Here is a 17,358-nt window from a genome sequence, read left to right on the forward strand (position 1 = left end):
CTGGTTTGAACCACTTCAAACGGTGGAGTTAAAATATCTCACTTGGAAGGTGGTCATGTTATTAGCCTTGGCTTCGGCTAGGTGAGTGTCGGAATTGGCGGCTTTGTCTCATAAAAGCCCCTATCTGGTTTTCCATATGGATAGGGCAGAATTGCGGACCCGTCCTCAATTCTTGCCTAAGGTGGTGTCATCTTTTCATATGAACCAACCTATTGTGGTGCCTGTGGCTACACGAGATTTGGAGGATTCTGAGTCCCTTGATGTAGTCAGGGCTTTGAAAATTTATGTGGCCAGGACGGCTAGAGTCAGGAAAACGGAAGCACTGTTTGTCCTATATGCAGCCAACAAGGTTGGCGCCCCTGCTTCGAAGCAGACTATTGCTCGCTGGATCTGTAATACCATCCAGCAGGCGCATTCTACGGCTGGATTGCCGTTACCAAAACAAGGCCCATTCCACTGGGAAGGTGAACTCGTCTTGGGCAGCTGCCCGAGGGGTCTCGGCACTACAACTGTGCCGAGCTGCTACTTGGTCGGGTTCAAACACCTTTACAAAATTCTATAAGTTTGATACCCTGGCTGAGGAGGACCTAAGGTTTGCTCAATCGGTGCTGCAGAGTCATCCGCACTCTCCCGCCCGTTTGGGAGCTTTGGTATAATCCCCATGGTCCTTACGGAATCCCCAGCATCCTCTAGGACGTTAGAGAAAAATAAGAATTTACTCACCGGTAATTCTATTTCTCGTAGTCCGTAGTGGATGCTGGGTACTCCGTAAGGACCATGGGGAATAGACGGGCTCCGCAGGAGACTAGGCACTCTTAAAAGAAAGATTAGGTACTACATCTGGTGTGCACTGGCTCCTCCCTCTATGCCCCTCCTCCAGACCTCAGTTAGGGAAACTGTGCCCGGAAGAGCTGACATTACTAGGAAAGGATTTGGAATCCAGGGTAAGACTCATACCAGCCACACCAATCACACCGTACAACTTGTGATAACTATACCCAGTTAACAGTATGAACAACAACTGAGCCTCATTCAACAGATGGCTCATAACAATAACCCTTTAGTTAAGCAATAACTATATACATGTATTGCAGAGAGTCCGCACTTGGGACGGGCTCCCAGCATCCACTACGGACTACGAGAAATAGAATTACTGGTGAGTAAATTCTTATTTTCTCTGACGTCCTAGTGGATGCTGGGTACTCCGTAAGGACCATGGGGATTATACCAAAGCTCCCAAACGGGCGGAAGAGTGCGGATGACTCTGCAGCACCGAATGAGCAAACTCAAGGTCCTCCTCAGCCAGGGTATCAAACTTGTAGAATTTTGCAAAAGTGTTTGAACCCGACCAAGTAGCAGCTCGGCAAAGTTGTAAAGCCGAGACCCCTCGGCAGCCGCCCAAGAAGAGCCCACCTTCCTCGTGGAATGGGCTTTTACGGATTTAGGATGCGGCAGTCCAGCCGCAGAATGTGCAAGCTGAATCGTGCTACAGATCCAGCGAGCAATAGTCTGCTTTGAAGCAGGAGCACCCAGCTTGTTGGGTGCATGCAGTATAAATAGCGAGTCAGTTTTTCTGACTCTAGCCGTCCTGGAAACATAGATTTTCAGGGCCCGGACTACGTCCAGCAACTTGGAATCCTCCAAGTCCCTAGTAGCCGCAGGCACCACAATAGGTTGGTTCAAATGAAACGCTGATACCACCTTAGGAAGAAATTGGGGACGAGTCTCAATTCTGCCCTGTCCATATGGAAAATCAGATATGGGCTTTTACATGACAAAGCTGCCAATTCTGACACACGCCTGGCCGAAGCCAAGGCCAACAGCATGACCACCTTCCACGTGAGATATTTTAGCTCCACGGTCTTAAGTGGCTCAAACCAATGTGATTTTAGGAAATCCAACACGACGTTGAGATCCCAAGGTGCCACTGGAGGCACAAAAGGGGGCTGAATATGCAGCACTCCCTTAACAAACGTCTGAACTTCAGGCAGTAAAGCCAGTTCTTTTTGAAAGAAAATAGACAGGGCCGAAATCTGGACTTTAATGGATCCTAATTTTAGGCCCATGGTCACTCTTGACTGTAGGAAGTGCAGAAATCGACCCAGCTGAAATTCCTCTGTTGGGGCCTTCCTGGCCTCACACCAAGCAACATATTTTCGCCATATGCGGTGATAATGTTTTGCTGTCACATCCTTCCTAGCCTTTATCAGCGTAGGAATGACTTCATCTGGAATGCCCTTTTCCATTAGGATCCGGCGTTCAACCGCCATGCCGTCAAACGCAGCCGCGGTAAGTCTTGGAACAGACAGGGCCCCTGCTGGAGCAGGTCCTGTCGGAGCGGCAGAGGCCATGGGTCCTCTGAGATCATGTCTTGTAGTTCTGGGTACCAAGTTCTTCTTGGCCAGTCCGGAACTATGAGTATAGTTCTTACTCCTCTCTTTCTTATTATCCTCAGTACCTTGGGTATGAGAGGAAGAGGAGGGAACACATAAACCGACTGGTACACCCACGGTGTCACTAGAGCGTCCACAGCTATCGCCTGAGGGTCCCTTGACCTGGTGCAATATCTTTTTAGCTTTTGTTGAGGCGGGACGCCATCATGTCCACCTGTGGCCTTTCCCAACGATTTACAATCAGCTGGAAGACTTCTGGATGAAGTCCCCACTCTCCCGGGTGGAGGTCGTGCCTGCTGAGGAAGTCTGCTTCCCAGTTGTCCACTCCCGGAATGAACACCGCTGACAGTGCTAGCACGTGATTTTCCGCCCATCGGAGAATCCTTGTGGCTTCTGCCATCGCCATCCTGCTTCTCGCGCCACCCTGTCGGTTTACATGGGCGACCGCCGTGATGTTGTCTGACTGAATCAGCACCGGCTGGTTTTGAAGCAGGGGTTCTGCTTGACTTAGGGCATTGTAAATGGCCCTTAGTTCCAGAATATTTATGTGTAGGGAAGTCTCCTGACTCGACCACTGTCCTTGGAAGTTTCTTCCCTCAGTGACTGCCCCCCAACCTCGGAGGCTTGCATCCGTGGTCACCAGGACCCAGTCCTGAATGCCGAATCTGCGGCCCTCGAGAAGATGAGCACTCTGCAGCCACCACAGCAGAGACACCCTGGCCCTCTGGGACAGGGTGATCAACCGATGCATCTGAAGATGCGATCCGGACCACTTGTCTAACAGATCCCACTGAAAGATCCTTGCATGGAACCTGCCGAAGGGACTTGCTTCGTAAGAAGCTACCATCTTTCCCAGGACTCGCGTGCAGTGATGCACCGACACCTGTTTTGGTTTCAGGAGGTCTCTGACCAGAGATGACAATTCCTGGGCCTTCTCCTCCGGGAGAAACACCTTCTTTTGTTCTGTGTCCAGAATCATGCCCAAGAACAGCAGACGCGTCGTAGGAATCAGCTGCGACTTTGGGATATTCAGAATCCAGCCGTGCTGTTGTAGCACTTCCCGAGATAGTGCTACTCCGACTAACAACTGCTCCTTGGACCTCGCCTTTATAAGGAGATCGTCCAAGTACGGGATAATTATAACTTCCTTCTTTCGAAGGAGTATCATCATTTCGGCCATTACCTTGGTAAATAACCTCGGTGCCGTGGACAGACCAAACGGCAACGTCTGGAATTGGTAATGACAGTCCTGTACCACAAACCTGAGGTACTCCTGGTGAGGTGGGTAAATGGGGACATGCAGGTAAGCATCCTTGATGTCCAGTGACACCATAAAATCCCCCTCTTCCAGGCTTGCAATAACCGCCCTGAGCGATTCCATTTTGAACTTGAACTTCCTTATATAAGTGTTCAAGGATTTCAAATTTAGAATGGGTCTCACCGAACAGTCTGGTTTCGGTACCACAAACATTGTGGAATAGTAACCCCGTCCCTGTTGAAGGAGGGGAACTTTGATTATCACATGCTGAAGGTACAGCTTGTGAATTGCCGCCAGTACTACCTCCCTTTCCTTGGGAGCAGCTGGCAAGGCTGATTTGAGGTAACGGCGAGGGGGAGACGCCTCGAACTGCAGCTTGTATCCCTGAGATACCTCTTGTAGAACCCAGGGATCCACCTGTGAGCAAACCCACTGGTCGCTGAAGTTCCGGAGACGCGCCCCCACCGCACGTGGCTCCACCTGTGGAGCCCCAGCGTCATGCAGTGGACTTAGTGGAAGCAGGGGAGGATTTTTGTTCCTGGGAACTGGCTGTCTGGTGCAGCTTTTTCCCTCTACCCCTGCCTCTGGGCAGAAAGGATGCACCTCTGACCCGCTTGCCTTTCTGAGGCCGAAAGGACTGTACTTGATAATACGGTGCTTTCTTAGGCTGTGAGGGAACCTGAGGTAAAAAAGTCGACTTCCCAGCTGTTGCTACGAGGTCCGAGAGACCGTCCCCAAACAATTCCTCACCCTTATAAGGCCAAACCTCCATGTGCCTTTTAGAATCAGCATCACCTGTCCACTGCCGAGTCCATAATACTCTCCTGGCAGAAATGGACATTGCATTAATTCTAGATGCCAGCCGGCAAATGTCCCTCTGTGCATCCCTCATATATAAGACGACGTCTTTAATATGCTCTATGGTTAGCAAAATAGTATCCCTGTCAAGGGAATCAGTGTTATCTGACAGGGTATTAGATCAAGCAGCTGCAGCACTACACATCCATGCTGAAGCAATTGCAGGTCTCAGTATAGTACCTGAGTGTGTATACACAGACTTCAGGATAGCCTCCTGCTTTCTATCTGCAGGCTCCTTTAAGGCGGCCGTATCCTGGGACGGCAGTGCCACCTTTTTTGAGAAGCGCGTGAGCGCCTTGTCCACCCTAGGGGATGTTTCCCAACGTAACCTGTCCGTTGGCGGGAAAGGGTACGCCATTAGTAACCTCTTAGAAATCACTAATTTCTTATCTGGGGAACACCACGCTTCTTCACACAATTCATTTAACTCATCAGATGGGGGAAAAGTCACTGGCTGCTTTTTCTCCCCAAACATAATACCCTTTTTTGTGGTAACCGGGTTAATGTCAGAAATGTGTAACACATTTTTCATTGCCGTAATCATGCATCGGATGGCCCTTGTGGACTGTACATTTATCTCATCCTCGTATACACTGGAGTCAGACTCCGTGTCGACATCTGTGTCTGCCATCTGAGGTAGCGGGCGTTTTTGAGCCCCTGATGGCCTCTGAGACGCCTGGGCAGGCGCGTGCTGAGATGTCGGCTGTCCCAAAGCTGTTACGTCATCGAACCTTTTATGCAAGGAGTTGACACTGTCGGTTAATACCTTCCACATATCCATCCACTCTGGTGTCGGCCCCGCAGGGGGCGACATCACACTTATCGGCTCCTGCTCCGCCTCCACGTAAGCGTCCTCATCAAACATGTCGACACAGCCGTACCGACACACCGCACACACACACAGGGAATGCTCTGACTGAGTGCAGGACCCCACAAAGTCCTTTGGGGAGACAGAGAGAGAGTATGCCAGCACACACCAGAGCGCTATATAACAGAGGGATTTACACTAATACAAAGTGAATTTTCCTCCAATAGCTGCTTATATGACCTTTTGCGCCTAAATTTATGTGCCCCCCCTCTCTTTTTTACCCTTCTCGTAGTGTACACTGCAGGGGAGAGCCTGGGGAGCGTCCTTCCAGCGGAGCTGTGAAGAGAAAATGGCGCTGGCTGTGCTGAGGAAAATAGCCCCGCCCCTTCAGCGGCGGGCTTCTCCCGCTTTTTTAATAATATTTATGGCGGGGGATTAGGCACATATACAGTTTAGAACTGTACTATGTGCATTTTGCCAAAAAGGTATACATATTGCAGCCCAGGGCGCCACCCCCCCCTCCCCCCCCCCCCAGCGCCCTGCACCCACCAGTGACCGGAGCGTGTGGTGTGCTGTGGGAGTAATGGCGCACAGCTGCAGTGCTGTGCGCTACCTTATTGAAGACCGGAGTCTTCAGCCGCCGATTTTCTCCTGGTTCTTCCATCTTCTGGCTCTGCAAGGGGGACGGCGGCGCGGCTCCGGGAACGGACGATCGAGGTCGGGCCCTGTGTTCGATCCCTCTGGAGCTAATGGTGACCAGTAGCCTTAGAAGCACAAGCTAGCTGCAAGCAGGTAGGTTTGCTTCTCTCCCCTAAGTCCCTCGTAGCAGTGAGTCTGTTGCCAGCAGATCTCACTGAAAATAAAAAACCTAACAAATACTTTCTTTTCTAGGAAGCTCAGGAGAGCCCCTAGGGTGCATCCAGCTCTGGCCGGGCACAGATTCTAACTGAGGTCTGGAGGAGGGGCATAGAGGGAGGAGCCAGTGCACACCAGATGTAGTACCTAATCTTTCTTTTAAGAGTGCCCAGTCTCCTGCGGAGCCCGTCTATTCCCCATGGTCCTTACGGAGTACCCAGCATCCACTAGGACGTCAGAGAAATAAGATTTTAAACCTACAAGTAAATCTTTTTCTCGTAGTCCGTAGAGGATGCTGGGCGCCCGTCCCAAGTGCGGACTACTTCTGCGAGACTTGTATATAGTTTTGCTTACATAAGGGTTATGTTATAGTTCCATCAGGTTGGTCTGATGCTACGTTATTTTTTCATACTGTTAATGCTTTACTTGATACACAAGTTATACGGTGTGATTGGTGTGGCTGGTATGAATCTTGCCCTTGGATTAACAAAAATCCTTTCCTCGTACTGTCTCCTCTGGGCACAGTTTCTCTAACTGAGGTCTAGAGGAGGGGCATAGAGGGAGGAGCCAGTGCACACCCAGACCTAAAGTCTTTCTTAAAGTGCCCATGTCTCCTGCGGAGCCCGTCTATCCCCATGGTCCTTACGGAGTCCTCAGCATCCTCTACGGACTACGAGAAAAAGATTTACCGGTAGGTTTAAAATCTTATTTTTTTACGCAGCCCTATGTATGCTTCATTAAATAGACCCTTATTGTTCCAATTGGCTCAGTACCAACCTTACCAATATCTACTTCATGGCTGCATACAGATATTTAGGTGTAAATAAACATTCATTGTATTTATTAATGCCTATTCTTGACATGCATGCATGGGATGTGACATTTGTAGGGTGTTACTCACTGTTGACAGACAAAGCTCAACTGCCTCAGAGTACAGCTCGATAGCCTCTTCTGCATTCCCTTTGTCATCCTCTTGAAATGCCTGAGTGACAAGAAAGCGTGCCCTCTCCAGGTCCAAGTACTGCTTCGATTTTAATGGATCGATGTTCTGTGCCTGAACTGTGGTATTGTTAACAAACAGTGTATAAGCTAATTACTATCATTATAAAGAGACAAACTAAGTCAATGCAATCATATTTTAATTTCTCTCCTTTTAAGGCTATGTAATATGTATTTTCTTTATGGCCGCCTTTAGCTGGGTACACACTAGTAACATAGTTTCTGAGGTTAAAAAAAACAAAAAAAAAACAATTTGTCCTAACTAACAGGTTGAACTTGATGAACAGATTGTCTTTTTTTTTTTTTTTAACTTCAACCTGTTAGTGATCTCCTACACTGTAATATTTTTAAAACTAATTTTAATTGTGAATGTTTAGCAGTTATGTTTATTCCTATTTTTTTTTAGTTTCTTTTACTATAGTGTCAGATTTACCCACCATAACCCTGTATATCTTTATCCATTAGGAATTTATCTAGCCCATTCTTAAAAGTAGTGACCGAGTCCACCATTACTACTCTCTCTGGCAGGGAGTTCCAAATACGTATTGTCCTTACTGTGAAGAAACCTTTCCGTTTCTGTGTGCAAAATCTCCTCTCCTCTAACCTAAGCCGGTGTCGACGTGTCCTTTGTGTTGATCTTACCAAAAACAAGTCCCCCGCTAGTTCTGTGTATTGTCCCCTTATAGATTTGTAAATGTTAATCATGTCCACTCTTAATCTCCTTTTTTCCAGTGTAAACATGCCTAGCCTAGTAAGCCTATCCTCGTATTCTAGCGTCTCTATCCCCTTAATCAATTTGGTCACCCTTCTCTGAACCTTTTCTAGCTCCAGGATATCCTTTTTGTAGTATGGTACCCATAACTGTGCACAGTGTTCAAGATGTGGCCTCACTATTGATTTATATAATGGGGGTATAACACTCTCATCCCTTGCATCAATTCCCAGCTTTATGCATGCTAATATCTTGTTTGCCTTATTTGCTTAATTCCTACTTTGGGTACTACTGCTAAGTTTGTTATCTATGTGAACACCTTAATCTTTTTCCAATACAGAATCCCCTAGTTATTCTCCATTTAGTATGTAGGTAGTATGTTTGTTCTTGCTACCAAAGTGCATTACCTTACATTTCTCTATATTGAACCTCATTCTCCAATTTGCTGCCCATGCTTCCAGTTTAAATAAGTCGTTCTGAAGAAACTCTGCGTCCCCCACCGAATTTATAACCTTACGCAGTTTGGTATCATCTGCAAAAATTGACACCATGCTCTCTAGACTTACTTCCAAATCATTTATAAATGAATGTTGAACTGTAATGGTCCAAGTACGGACCCTTGTGGCACACCACTTACTACTTCAGTCCATTTCGAAAAAGTTCCATTTACCACCACATGTTGTTCCCTATTATCCAACCAATTACTAACCCAAGTGCATATTGTGCTCCCTAGCCCAAGTTCTCTTAATTTGTAGATAAGTCTCATGTGAGGTACTGTATCAAATGCTTTAGAAAAGTCTTAAAAGATTACATTCACCGCTTGACCCTGATCTAGGTTCGCACTAACATTTTCATAAAAGCCTATTAAGTTAGTTTGACATGATCTATCCTTCACAAATTCATGTTTGTTCCTATTAATAACCTTATTTGCTTCAAGGAACTCCTGTATCCTATCCCTTAAAATATCTTCCAGTACTTTCCCCACTATAGATGTAAGACTTACTGGTCTATAATTGCCCGGTTTAGATCTACTTCCCTTTTTAAATATCGTCACCACTTTCGCTATACGCCAGTCTTTGGGAACCATGCCTGATGTAAGGGAGTCATTGAAAATCAAATATAGGGGACTTGCTAATACAGAGTGTATCTCCATGAGAACCCTTGGGTGGATTGTCAGGACCAGGTGATTTATTAATCTTTATTCTTTTTAGTCACAGACTACTTCCTCACTTAAATAAGCATTTAGCAGTGGGACATTATCATTGCTGGGGTTATGCGTTAATCCCGCCATCTGGTCCTCTCTTGTGAATACAGATGAGAAAAACTTGTTTAATTCTTCTGCTATGTCATTGTCGTCTTTGATTAGGACTCACAACTTGTCTTTTAAATGGCCTATAATCTCCTTCTTTAATCTTTTGCTGTTGATGTATTTAAAAAAAACTTTTTGGGGTGTGATTTACTTTCCTTTGCTATTAGATTTTCTGTTTCTATTTTAGACGCTCTGATTTCTTTTTTGCATATTTTGTTACAATCCTTATAGTACTGGAATGACTTCGCCTTCCCGTCCGATTTGTACTTTTTGAAAGCTTGCCTCTTTTTGGTCATTAGTTCCTTAATCTTTTTATTAAGCCATATTGCTTTGGAGTTATTACCCTTTCGCTTGCTGCCCACGGGAATGAATTTAGGAGTATAACTAGCGAGCAACGTTTTTAATACATCCCATTTCTCTGCAGTATTCTTGCCTTGAAACAAAATTTCCCAGTCAATGTCCCTTTAGAGCTTCCTTCATCATGCCAAACTTGGCTTTGCTAAAGTCTTAGGGGTATATTCAATTGAAGTCGGATCCATTCCGACATTCATTTGTCGGAATGGATACGGCCTGGGCTATTCAATGCAATCTCAATTCGACTTTAGAAAAAGGAGGTCTCGCTTGCTGGAGCCGGGTGGACGCTGTGAGCAGTGGCTGTGACATCCTCCGGCTACGCTGCCCGCTGCTGTCGGTTTTGGCCCCGTTTTCGACACAAGCACGCAGATCGGCAGCTATTCCGCCGATCCACGTGCTTTTCGACAAATCGAATTCCTCAACTTGTCGAATAATTTGGGGTTAGATTGAATAGGTCGGAACCCCTTCCAACCTAAAAAAAAGTTGAAAACTGCTGTCTTTTCGACAGACGGCAGCTTTCGACTTGAATTGAATATACCCCTTAGTTGAGCCTATATAGGGCTACTTGTGAAAACTGATATTGAATGTGACCATACTGTGGTTGCTGTTTCCCATGGGCTCACCTACTATAATATCTGATATCAATTCCTCATTGTTTGTTAATACCAGGTCTAAGATTGCATTGTACCTAGTTGGTTCCTCGATTAGTTGAAGTAAGTAGTGATCTATTTATTTATTACCAGTTATTTATATAGCGCCCACATATTCCGCAGCGCTGTACAGAGAATATTTTGCCCATTCACATCAGTCCCTGCCCCAGTGGAGCTTACAATCTATATTCCCTATCACATGTACACACAGACATTCACAGGGTTAATTTTTTTGTTGGGAGCCAATTAACCTACCAGTATATTTTTGGATTGTGGGAGGAAACCGGAGTACCTGGAGGAAACTCATGCAAGCACGGGGAGAATATATAAACTCCGCACAGTTAGGGCCACGGTGGGAATCGAACCCATGACCTCAGTGCTGTGAGGCAGTAATGCTAAAAATTACACAATCCGTATCTAGCAGTATCATATGAACCATTTTTCCAATTAATCTCTGGATAATTAAAATCTCCCATCACTATTACATCTCCTATTCCTGAAGCTTTTTCGATTTGCTACAGTAACAATTCCTCATTAGACACATTAATATCAGGCGGCTTATAGCATTTCCCAATTAGAAGCTTTTCAGTTCCCTTTCCCCCACATGCAATTTCTACCCATAAAGTCTCCGCATTATTTCCAGTCCCATAGCAAATGTCTTCCTATATATCAGGTTTTAAAAATAAGATTTTACTTACCGATAAATCTATTTCTCGTAGTCCGTAGTGGATGCTGGGGACTCCGTCAGGACCATGGGGATTAGCGGCTCCGCAGGAGACAGGGCACAAAACTAAAGCTTTAGGATCAGGTGGTGTGTACTGGCTCCTCCCCCTATGACCCTCCTCCAAGCCTCAGTTAGGATACTGTGCCCGGACGAGCGTACACAATAAGGAAGGATATTGAATCCCGGGTAAGACTCATACCAGCCACACCAATCACACCGTATAACTTGTGATCTAAACCCAGTTAACAGTATGACAAACGTAGGAGCCTCTGAACAGACGGCTCACAACAAATAACAACCCGATTTTTTTGTAACAATAACTATGTACAAGTATTGCAGACAATCCGCACTTGGGATGGGCGCCCAGCATCCACTACGGACTACGAGAAATAGATTTATCGGTAAGTAAAATCTTATTTTCTCTGACGTCCTAAGTGGATGCTGGGGACTCCGTCAGGACCATGGGGATTATACCAAAGCTCCAAACGGGCGGGAGAGTGCGGATGACTCTGCAGCACCGAATGAGAGAACTCCAGGTCCTCTTTAGCCAGGGTATCAAATTTGTAGAATTTTACAAACGTGTTCTCCCCCGACCACGTAGCTGCTCGGCAGAGTTGTAATGCCGAGACCCCTCGGGCAGCCGCCCAGGATGAGCCCACCTTCCTTGTGGAATGGGCCTTGACAGATTTAGGCTGTGGCAGGCCTGCCACAGAATGTGCAAGTTGAATTGTGCTACAAATCCAACGAGCAATCGTCTGCTTAGAAGCAGGAGCACCCAGCTTGTTGGGTGCATACAGTATAAACAGCGAGTCAGATTTTCTGACTCCAGCCGTCCTTGAAATGTATATTTTCAATGCCCTGACAACGTCCAGCAACTTGGAATCTTCCAAATCGCTAGTAGCCGCAGGCACCACAATAGGCTGGTTCAGGTGAAACGCTGACACCACCTTAGGCAGAAACTGAGGACGCGTCCGCAGTTCTGCCCTGTCCGAATGGAAAATCAGATATGGGCTCTTATACGATAAAGCCGCCAATTCTGATACTCTCCTGGCTGAAGCCAGGGCCAGTAGCATGGTTACTTTCCATGTAAGATATTTCAAATCCACCGATTTGAGTGGCTCAAACCAATGGGATTTGAGAAAATCCAAAACTACATTCAGGTCCCACGGAGCCACTGGGGGCACAACCGGGGGCTGTATATGTAGTACTCCTTTTACAAAAGTCTGGACTTCAGGAACTGAAGCCAATTCTTTCTGGAAGAAAATCGACAGGGCCGAAATTTGAACCTTAATGGACCCCAATTTGAGGCCCATAGACAATCCTGTTTGCAGGAAATGTAGGAATCGACCCAGTTGAAATTCCTCCGTGGGGGCCTTCCTGGCCTCACACCACGCAACATATTTTCTCCAAATGCGGTGATAATGTTGTGCAGTCACCTCCTTCCTGGCTTTAACCAGTGTAGGAATGACCTCTTCTGGAATGCCTTTTTTCTTTAGAATTCGGCGTTCAACCGCCATGCCGTCAAACGCAGCCGCGGTAAGTCTTGGAATAGACACGGTCCCTGCTGAATCAGGTCCCGTCTTAGAGGTAGAGGCCACGGATTTTCCGTGAGTATCTCCTGAAGTTCCGGGTACCAAGTTCTTCTTGGCCAATCCGGAGCCACGAGTATCGTTCTTACTCCCCTTTGCCGTATAATTCTCAGTACTTTGGGTATGAGAGGCAGAGGAGGAAACACATACACTGACTGGTACACCCACGGTGTTACCAGAGCGTCCACAGCTATTGCCTGAGGGTCTCTTGACCTGGCGCAATACCTGTCCAGTTTTTTTGTTGAGGCGAGACGCCATCATATCCACCTTTGGTTTTTCCCAACGGTTCACAATCATGTGGAAGACTTCTGGATGAAGTCCCCACTCTCCCGGGTGTAGATCGTGTCTGCTGAGGAAGTCTGCTTCCCAGTTGTCTACTCCCGGAATGAACACTGCTGACAGTGCTATCACATGATCTTCCGCCCAGCGAAGGATCCTTGCAGCTTCTGCCATTGCTCTCCTGCTTCTTGTGCCGCCCTGTCTGTTTACGTGGGCGACTGCCGTGATGTTGTCCGACTGGATCAACACCGGCTGACCCTGAAGCAGGGGTTTTGCCAGGCTTAGAGCATTGTAAATTGCTCTTAGCTCCAGTATATTTATATGAAGAGACATCTCCAGGCTTGACCATACTCCCTGGAAGTTTCTTCCCTGTGTGACCGCTCCCCAGCCTCTCAGACTGGCATCCGTGGTCACCAGGACCCAGTCCTGTATGCCGAATCTGCGGCCCTCTAACAGATGAGCACTCTGCAACCACCACAGAAGAGACACCCTTGTCCGTGGCGATAAGGTTATCCGCTGATGCATCTGCAGATGCGATCCGGACCATTTGTCCAGCAGATCCCACTGAAAAGTTCGTGCGTGGAATCTGCCGAATGGAATTGCTTCGTAAGAAGCCACCATCTTTCCCAGGACTCTTGTGCATTGATGCACAGACACTTTTCCTGGTTTTAGGAGGTTCCTGACAAGTTCGGATAACTCCTTGGCTTTCTCCTCCGGAAGAAACACCTTTTTCTGAACCGTGTCCAGAATCATTCCCAGGAACAGCAGACGTGTTGTCGGGGTCAACTGAGATTTTGGAAAATTCAGAATCCACCCGTGTTGTTGCAGCACTACTTGGGTTAGTGCTACTCCGTCCTCCAGCTGTTCTCTGGACCTTGCCCTTATCAGGAGATCGTCCAAGTAAGGGATAATTAATACGCCTCTTCTTCGCAGAAGAATCATCATTTCGGCCATTACCTTGGTAAAGACCCGAGGTGCCGTGGACAATCCAAACGGCAGCGTCTGAAACTGATAATGACAGTTTTGCACCACGAACCTGAGGTACCCTTGATGTGAAGGGCAAATTGGGACATGCAGGTAAGCATCCTTTATGTCCAGGGACACCATAAAGTCCCCTTCTTCCAGATTCGCTATCACTGCTCTGAGTGATTCCATCTTGAACTTGAATTTTTGTATGTACAGGTTCAAAGATTTCAGATTTAGAATAGGTCTTACCGAGCCGTCCGGCTTCGGTACCACAAATAGCGTGGAGTAATACCCCTTTCCCTGTTGTAGGAGGGGTACCTTGACTATCACCTGCTGAGAAAACAGCTTGTGAATGGTTTCCAATACCGTCGCCCTGTCTGAGGGAGACGTTGGCAAAGCAGACTTTAGGAACCGGCGAGGGGGAGACTTCTCGAATTCCAACCTGTAACCCTGAGATACTACCTGCAGGATCCAAGGGTCCACCTGTGAGCAAGCCCACTGTGCGCTGAAATTCCTGAGTCGACCCCCCACCGCTCCTGAGTCCGCTTGTACAGCCCCAGCATCATGCTGAGGGCTTTGCAGAACCCTGGGAGGGCTTCTGTTCCTGGGCAGGGGCTGCTTGCTGCCCTCTCTTACCCCTTCCTCTGCCCCGGGGCAGATATGACTGTCCTTTTGCCCTCTTGTTCTTATAGGACCGAAAGGACTGCGGCTGAAAAGACGGTGTCTTTTTCTGTTGGGAGGGGGTCTGAGGTAAAAAGGTGGATTTTCCGGCAGTTGCCGTGGCCACCAGATCCGATAGACCTATGCCAAATAATTCTTCCCCTTTATACGGCAATACTTCCATATGTCGTTTGGAATCCGCATCACCTGACCACTGTCGCGTCCATAAACTTCTTCTGGCAGATATGGACATCGCACTTACTCTCGATGCCAGAGTGCAAATATCCCTCTGAGCATCTCGCATATAAAGAAAAGCATCCTTTAATTGCTCTATAGTCAATAAAATACTGTCCCTATCCAGGGTATCAATATTTTCAGTCAGGGAATCCGACCAGACCACCCCAGCACTGCACATCCAGGCTGAGGCGATGGCTGGTCGCAGTATAACACCAGTATGTGTGTATATACTCTTTAGGGTAGTTTCCAGCCTTCTATCAGCTGGATCCTTGAGGGCGGCCGTATCAGGAGACGGTAACGCCACTTGTTTTGATAAGCGTGTGAGCGCCTTATCCACCCTAGGGGGTGTTTCCCAGCGCGCCCTAACCTCTGGCGGGAAAGGGTATAATGCCAATAACTTTTTTGAAATTAGCACTTTTCTATCTGGGTTAACCCACGCTTCATCACATTCAATTCCTCTGATTCAGGAAAAACTACAGGTAGTTTTTTTTCACCCCCCACATAATACCCCTTTTTGTGGTACTTGCAGTATCAGAGATATGCAAAGCCTCCTTCATTGCCGTGATCATATAACGTGTGGCTCTACTTGAAAATACGTTTGTTTCTTCACCGTCGACACTAGATTCAGTGTCCGTGTCTGGGTCTGTGTCGACCGACTGAGGTAAAGGGCGTTTTACAGCCCCTGACGGTGTCTGAGACGCCTGGGCAGGTACCAACTGGTTTTCCGGCCGTCTCATGTCGTCAACTGATTTTTGTAATGTGCTGACATTATCACGTAATTCCATAAACAAAGCCATCCATTCCGGTGTCGACTCCCTGGGGGGTGACATCACCATTACCGGCAATTGCTCTGCCTCCACACCAACATCGTCCTCATACATGTCGACACACACGTACCGACACACAGCAGACACACAGGGAATGCTCTTATCGAAGACAGGACCCCACTAGCCCTTTGGGGAGACAGAGGGAGAGTTTGCCAGCACACACCCAAGCGCTATAATATATATGGGAACAACCTTATATAAGTGTTGTATCCTTATAGCAGCTTAAATATATAAAATATCGCCATAAAAAGTGCCCCCCCTCTCTGTTTTACCCTGTTTCTGTAGTGCAGTGCAGGGGAGAGTCCTGGGAGCCTTCCTCACAGCGGAGCTGAGCAGGAAAATGGCGCTGTGTGCTGAGGAGAATAAGCCCCGCCCCCTATTCCGGCGGGCTTTTCTCCCGTAGTTTGTAATATCTGGCAGGGGTTAAATACATCCATATAGCCTCAAGGGCTATATGTGATGTATTTTTTAGCCATAAAAGGTATTTACATTGCTGCCCAGGGCGCCCCCAGCAGCGCCCTGCACCCTCCGTGACCGTTGGTGAGAAGTGTGTGACAAACAATGGCGCACAGCTGCAGTGCTGTGCGCTACCTTCAAGAAGACTGAAGAGCCTTCTGCCGCCGGTTTCTGGACCTTCAATCTTCAGCATCTGCAAGGGGGGTCGGCGGCGCGGCTCCGGGACGAACCCCAGGGTGAGACCTGTGTTCCGACTCCCTCTGGAGCTAATGGTGTCCAGTAGCCTAAGAAGCCAATCCATCCTGCACGCAGGTGAGTTGAACTTCTCTCCCCTAAGTCCCTCGATGCAGTGAGCCTGTTGCCAGCAGGACTCACTGAAAATAATAAACCTAAAAACTTTTTCTAAGCAGCTCCTTAAGAGAGCCACCTAGATTGCACCCTGCTCGGACGGGCACAAAAACCTAACTGAGGCTTGGAGGAGGGTCATAGGGGGAGGAGCCAGTACACACCACCTGATCCTAAAGCTTTAGTTTTGTGCCCTGTCTCCTGCGGAGCCGCTAATCCCCATGGTCCTGACGGAGTCCCCAGCATCCACTTAGGACGTCAGAGAAAAAGGCTTTACATAAAGATAATTACAATTATAGAAATACACACATATAAGATATGCCACAATTAATTCAACTTTAATTACACTTTCTCGCTGAAAAGTTACTCCCCATTATTGTGACAGGTGTTGGTTTTACAGCCTTCTGTTCGATTTTAATTAACAGCTGAATAGACGCCCAGTCACAATACCAGTTAAACTTAAATGGCTTACAAGTTGGTATTCTCCTGTGCAAATCCTTCTGTTATTTTGTAGCAGACCAAGGATATTTTGCAGCAGCCTAGGATAATAATTATATTTTACAATCGAGACAAGCATGGTATAGCAACAAAGTAGCTTTTATGTCACTATACTGTAGCGATCCAAAGATGATTTTTGCTCACTTATGTAGCTTTTTAAGTCTATTAGAAATATCTTACAAGCTGTTTTTATAAGTGATCCAAGGGGTATGTCTCTCAATGTGTAAAATAAACAACTGTCACAACAGTAACTTTTCAATGAGAAAGTGTAATTAAAGTTGAATTAATTGTGTCATTTTATATGTGTGTATTTTTATAACTTTATTTATATGTATGTGTTTGAAAATACCGGCCGGTGTGTGTAGTATCTGTTGTTGTTTTTAATAAATATAAATTTGAAGAAATCACCTGTTCCCATGCGCGGATTGTCACATATATCCTTCTACAGTTGTATTGGTTTATAAGGGCTGATACCTCTTGTGGAACAGCAGCATGGAAAAAGAGATTTTTTTATTTTTTTTTTATTGAATCAAGCGCTTAGGTAATTCTTGGTCTTTACATAAAGACATACCCCTCCACCC

The 17,358-nt window shown here is 46.8% G+C and overlaps 1 protein-coding gene across 2 annotated transcripts in view; it reads right to left on the reverse strand.

Annotated features, from left to right (window-relative positions):
• The window catches only part of CAPN7 (calpain 7), a 218,559-nt gene that overhangs the window by 168,343 nt on the left and 32,858 nt on the right, over positions 1-17,358 (reverse strand). The window contains exon 3 of one of the 2 annotated variants that reach the window (XM_063922347.1): positions 7,074-7,231. The exons of the other annotated variant lie outside the window; for it this stretch is intronic. Within the exon in view, the coding sequence (XP_063778417.1) occupies positions 7,074-7,231 (158 nt within the window). The remainder of the gene's footprint in view (positions 1-7,073; positions 7,232-17,358) is intronic. 2 annotated transcript variants of the gene reach the window in all.

This window comes from Pseudophryne corroboree, chromosome 5, assembly GCF_028390025.1.
Source record: "Pseudophryne corroboree isolate aPseCor3 chromosome 5, aPseCor3.hap2, whole genome shotgun sequence".
NCBI lineage: Eukaryota > Metazoa > Chordata > Amphibia > Anura > Myobatrachidae > Pseudophryne > Pseudophryne corroboree.